At 38.9% G+C, this 6436-nt stretch overlaps 1 protein-coding gene across 1 annotated transcript; it reads right to left on the bottom strand.

The window, feature by feature from the left end:
* Positions 1-14: 14 nt before the first annotated feature.
* Positions 15-6430, bottom strand: LOC107578742 (kinetochore-associated protein 1-like; the record flags this gene model as incomplete). Its single annotated transcript, XM_016264669.1, has 7 exons — positions 6414-6430; positions 6270-6322; positions 4840-4952; positions 4696-4747; positions 2158-2262; positions 221-264; positions 15-80 (listed from the first exon to the last, which is right to left on the bottom strand). Coding segments are annotated over exons 2-7 (401 nt in total), but the record flags the coding sequence as incomplete, so codon positions are not given.
* Between the last annotated feature and the right edge of the window lie 6 nt (positions 6431-6436).

A 6436-nucleotide genomic window follows, 5' to 3' on the forward strand; every position in this document is an offset into this window, starting at 1 on the left:
TTTCATGAGCACACCTGTTCTCTGGCAGCGCCTCTGTGAAGCATCGGATCACAACAGTAGACACGGGATCTTCAGGGCTGCTAGAACACATACAAATGAGCTATCATGCTTTTGGCTCCAAAAATGTGAACAATATACTGCAACATATTAACACCACAATATAAAAGCAAATCATTGGTCTTAATATTTATAGACGGTCATGATCGTGTCTGTTAGCCACCTCTTTGTGTTCGCCAAAACTCCCTCCAGCAAATAGAAAGGGTCCTGAGGAAGAGAGATGGATTTATGAGTTTATGCAGGGCATCGGGGCGGCTCATAACTCTATATGAGGTGGACAATATACCAGCAGAAATTCATCAAGCAGAATAACTATTCAAGCACAGTTTCTTTTAGAGGTCGACCAATATATTACTTCCAACAAGTTAATCAGCATCAATAACCAATTTTTGGAAATACTGGTTATTAACAAAAACCCACATCTATAATTAACCATTTTTTTCTGGCTCCCATAGGCTTTCCAGCACCAGCCGCGAAGGAGTGCCTCTAGAGACTAAACAACAAGCCTGCGCACAAACACACCTGACTGACGAGATCATGCTGCGGGGCAAACAGGAATCAGGCGGTGAATGAAAAGGATACAGACAGACTGCAGACTTGCCACTACGCAGCAAAATATGAAACCCTTTTATTGGTGCACTTCATTACAACAAATAGCAAAATGATCCCATAATTAGGCCTGTCACGATAACTTTTTGTTGTGCGATATATTTCCCCAGAAATAATTGAGATAAACAATATTGTCATTTTAAGACCATTTTATGCCACTGAATATATAATCATAATATAACAGCATAATAATGCAAGAAGGCCTATACACATTCAAATGTGTGCGCGAGTGCGTGCGTGTTAGAGTGCGTGTATGTGTGAGTGCATGCGTGCGAGTGTGTGAGTGCGTGTGTGTGTATGTGAGTGCATGCGTGAGTGCGTGCGTGCCTATGTGTGAGTACGTGTGTGAGTGCTTGCCTGCGTGCGTGTGTGAGTGCGTGCGTGAGTGTCTGTGTGTGCGCGCATACGTGTGTGAGTGCGCACGTGTGTGAGTGCGTGAGTGTCTGTGTGTGAGTACGTGTGTGAGTGCCTGCGTGCGTGTGTGCGTGAGTGTGTGAGTGCGCGCGTGTGCGTGTATGTGTGAGTGTGTGCATGTCAGTGCGTGTGTGCACGCGTTTTTGTGACAAATGAGGACATAAATGTGTATAATGACAAAGGTATAACAGGTATTACAAGGAGAAGGTGACTTCAGGACATTACCGCATGTCCCCACTTTTCAAAACGCTTATAAATCACACAGAATGGAGTGTACTGAAAATCTGAAATAGCAGAAAGTCTCCTGTGAGGGGTAGGTTTAGGGGTAGGGTTGGTGTAGGGCAATAGAATATACGGTCTGTAGAGTATAAAAACCATTACACCTATGGAGAGTCCCCACTTTTCACAAAAACAAACCTGTGTGTGTGTGTGTGTGTGCGCGCGCAGCTCATGAGAACAAGACAATTCAACAGAAGGATGTGCACAGATAAACAATTCAGACTCACATTCACAACTTTGCTAAATATGATCTCTTATGGAACTAGGGGTGTAACGGCACACGTGTAACTACTGTACATGCAGAACCTAATATTAAACTCAGATACAGGACGGGTCAGTGTCATTTATACTGATATACCTTGCTGCGAATATACCATCATTTATTAAATGCAAAAATATATTTATTACAAATGTTATCGTCATGTGAGATTAATTACAAAAGATCTGTGATCGCATAAAGGCATTTAAACAGCACCATAAGTAATCCAAGCTGTGTTCAGTAAACCACGGTTCAAAGAAAAATAAGTTAATGTTTTTTTTTTAATTCTCTTCTGCTTTACTGAAAACATAGCAAACATATTGTCACCTGTGTGCCATCACACCCCTCGCAGGGACACTGAAGCCTGAGCAAAGAAACGCTGCATTACGGTAACAAACTACACTCGATTCATCATTTTAACCAGTATATCACCCACCCCTACAAGCCACGACAAACAACAGAGCATTAGAATCAAATATTACATGTCTGCATTATACCATGTATATCTCCATACTGTTATGATCCATTGTTTTATTTACCATACTGACTCCCTTCTGGATCAACCAAGACTCAGAAGAAACTTCCAGCGAGTAGAAAACCTCCATCGAAGGCAGCGACTGAACCACGAGCTTCCTAGCACGACCCTTAACACGGATGACAAAATGTGAAGATTAAAACCAGAAAACTGTATTTTTAGTGATTGTGACATCACTGTTTACACAAATGCAATCAAAACCATTCAACCCCACAGAGACTGTAATAAATTATTGGAACAGTTTAGTGGCATACTAAAGGTGATAGTCAATATATAACTTAATATTTTTTAATTACAGGGCTTATTTTTTTGTAATACACCGGTATTATACACAATTATTTAACCCCTATACACTGTTGCTGTTTATGAGTCACTTGTTTGTACAGTAGGACACAAAATTGTTAAAACACAAGTAAGCCTTTAGAAACTCTAAAACTAACTCTAATTAAAGTGTCTTGCAGCAGAAAACCCACAGAAGCTTCGGAGCACTTACTGGAGAATATTCAGAATAAAAGATTCGGCTTTTGGGGGTCAAATACTTCTGTACATGAGTGTTTAGAGCCAATTAGATTTTTTTTTCATCAACTTTACATTCTCAGAATTACTCAAATGTGTATTAATAAACTTTCTATATTAGTTTACTGATGCCTTTGTTGAACTGTTTTCATAAAGTTTTGTTCTCGGCAGCGAAAGGTCTTGCAGGTCAAAGGGGCTGAATAATTTTGATTGCATCTGAACAATATATAGATATACAGCAGGCAGTCAAAGCCTAATAACAGCACATGAAGGGTCCGGGAAAGCCACGGCAGTAAACATGTGAAACTAACCACCACTAGAGGGAGACTTTGCATCATTTACTTTTCATTTGTAGATGGTGTCAAAAATATGAAATAAGTTACCGCTAAAATTGATATACCCATAAAACAAAGACATAAAAATCCAGCTATTTGTCATGTTACACTGAAATATTTCAAGTGTGCTTGCTCTTTACTGTACAGTACTTCCCCATATTTTAGATTACACATTAAACATCTGTGCATTATGCCATAAAATAAAATGTTAGAAACGGTGGAAGTTGTAGTCTAGTTTCCAAAAACATGGATTTACTCTACATCATTTATTTCAGTAGTGACCACATGCTTTAATTTGCCACCAATACAAACACTGCATTTAAACGGTTCACACACATCCTCTGCAGGACTCGAGGATAAGGACTGAGCGATGGCTCGGGTCCAGCGTGAAAGAGATCAGTGACCGCTGCTCACCAGCCTTTATCACGTGTTTTTAAGCTTTGCTTGTTTANATGTAATGACGTTTGTGTGGAAATACTATGAAGTGTGTAAACGGCGTTCACAGAGAGCAGAGACACTGAAGACGAGCGCAGAGAGGAGAAAACACTGTACAGACAGAGCAAGATCACTGCTCACGGTGAGCGAGATGCTGGGAGAGAATCCTAAACACTGAATCAGGGTTTCTGAGGGGAACTGACGGTCTTCAGAACAGATTAGATGGTGTTTCTCTGCATCTGGGCTCTGTATAATGAAGATTACAGCAGTGTTTATTAGCGCAGCGCTGCTTTGTTTACAGCAGTAACCACAGAAAGCCGTCTGCTGCTGTCTCTCCTGAAGCATCATTTCATGTGTGTCTTTGCTCTATATATTCAGTTGTGCTACTGATTATAATTGGCTCTTATTTACGGACTGTTCGCTCGTCTTTACTAACAAATATAAAGTTCAAGCATTATTAGTTTTTGCCGTGGTGTGAAATTAGAATCGAGAATTTTAAGATTAAATTGATATCTAAAATGTTGATGTCATATAAGCTTATTTATTATAATAAAAGATTCCATGGGTCAAAAACAATGATAACAGCAACTATTTTATTTTATGTTTTTGTGGCAGTGCAAGTATAAATCTGCAGCACTGGCCCGACCGGACCAGCAGAAACATCCTTGGCGTCGAGCCCTGCGTTGCTTTCTGTCCTTTTAGTTGACATCTATTCTTGTGCCAGAGGCTTGAATATGACACATTCATACTCTTGATAAATATGATCAAAGGCTGGCAAAATAAGTCTGCATAGTTTATCCATTTGATCTTTCATTCAAAACGCTTTTTAAAACATGTAACCTTTAATTGAAGTAAAAAAAAGTGTGTGTGTGGGGGGGGGCATATATATATATATGGCCACAATTATTGGTACCCCTAGAAATTATTCGGAGTAAAACATCTCTAAAGTATATTCCCATTCATATTTACAATTTTTAGCACAACAGGGTGACTACGAACATGACATTATCCAGCAGTGACTTCCCGTTTCATACTTTGAGTGGCCAAAGACTCTCCAAGCTGGAAAATTGCAGAAAAGTCAAAAAATAAATAAATAAAATCAAACAGCAGCTACATCACCACACATTGTTTGGAAGGGTTTCAAAAAAAGAATCAAGAAAAGAAAATGAAATGAAACTCCAGCATATTCATTTGTTAGACACAACTGGAACATATATATATATATCACACACACACAAATATAGCTCATTACATACCTTGTTTTCTTCAACTACCAAGGACATGATTTTCATGCTGTTTTCATCTTGCCTGTTTAACACAAAATAAATGAATCCATCAATGTGTGAATTAATAACGAAAAATAAGCACCCTGTCTTTGTATGTCAAAATGAGACACTTGCTGTGTAATAGTTGAGGAGTTCCCGTCTGATATCAGCAGGAAATCTTCAACGTGTTGATCCGGCCAGCAACAAAGCATGACAAATGAGTGAAAGTCCAGCAAGCTGAGCATGCCCTGGAAAGAAGAAGATGTTCACATTAGTGGTCATTTACTACACCGTTTGTTTGGATAATGTGAACGCTGTTTTCTGAACTTGGGAGCACTCCCATGAACCACACCGAGTCTGCGGCTCAGTTCTTGCCAACTCTGGTCCAGTTCCTTTCTGATGTGAATGCAGTCATACTCAAAGTAAACCGCTTTCGATGATGTATGAACAGCTCAAACTGTGTATTCTCTCATTTTCCTGACAAGCGTGACTTGACGCCGCAAGCAGAGGATTTATATGTAATTTCTGCTCGATTCAGCAAAAATTGACTCCTGTTGAACCTTTGCATTACATTTGTGAGAGAGAGATGCATACGCAGCTCCGAGCTGGTGATTTGGAAACAAAACCCAAATGATCAAAATCCAGAGTACAGCACTGAGGCGAGCAAGTAACGCATCCATCTACAACCGCTGGCAACAACAATGGAATCACACACTGGTTCTGCGAAACATACCTCAAACTAATTAAATTAAAGGAAAATTGTTTTCCATATCAAGTAGAGGAAGAACTTATGGAATCAGCTTGTAATGTGCATTTCTGAAACAAACACGGCTCAACAACAACAAAAAAGCTAGTCAGCAGTTAAGAGAGTGCTTAACGAGCGTAAAAAGCAGGTCAGGCACACACTGGTCAAGCGAGAGATTTCAGTTGTTTTTTTTAATCGATAGATAAAATAATGAACTAAGTTAAGCATAACTATAATGTGTGGGTCATCTATTGTTCAATTTCTTTTGCTGTTGTTTAGTATTTTTTGTCGTGGTATCGGTTCAGAATAAGTATTGAGATATTTTAGTCAGGCATCGTACCGAAGCCGTAGTTTTGGTATTGTGACACTACCAGGGATAAGAACTTGAGTGTGGCAGCAACGATCAATTATGAAAACAAGGATCTTTCACGTAGGGGGGACCTTGAGATCAGATTAGATGGGATTAAAACAATATTTCTGTCTTTTATGAAAATAATAATAATAAATACAATTATAATATTCAAATTGTTTGACTTTCTAAAAATACCAATGTGAATGAAATGTGGACTGAGACCAGGTTTGAGTCCACTTTAATCTAGGTCTGCTCCGATTGGTAATTAAAAGGCTGTTGGACTCGTCAAAGTGTGCCAAAAAATTGCATTTAACTTTTAGAATTTTCTTCCATGTGATCATGCTCCCAATACCCCGAGAAGAGCTGAACTTATTGTTCAAGTCTGAGAAGTTCACAAATTATTATGCACACTTTTAAGGCTAGAAAAATGGTCCATCATCGTGTGCATCAACAGCAGTTTTCTCTTACCTCATTGTTTAGAACATACATCAAATTATCCACAACTTGAATCTTCTTCACCTCTGAATAGAGAAACAGAACATTTTACACTTTAACATACACACACCATATTTAGTAATAATAAAATGTAAATAGCAAGAACACATTTCGTACCTGACACTAAAGCAGAGTCGAGG

Source organism: Sinocyclocheilus grahami, unplaced genomic scaffold (genome assembly GCF_001515645.1).
Source record: "Sinocyclocheilus grahami isolate Dianchi unplaced genomic scaffold, SAMN03320097.WGS_v1.1 scaffold11737.1, whole genome shotgun sequence".
Lineage (NCBI taxonomy): Eukaryota > Metazoa > Chordata > Actinopteri > Cypriniformes > Cyprinidae > Sinocyclocheilus > Sinocyclocheilus grahami.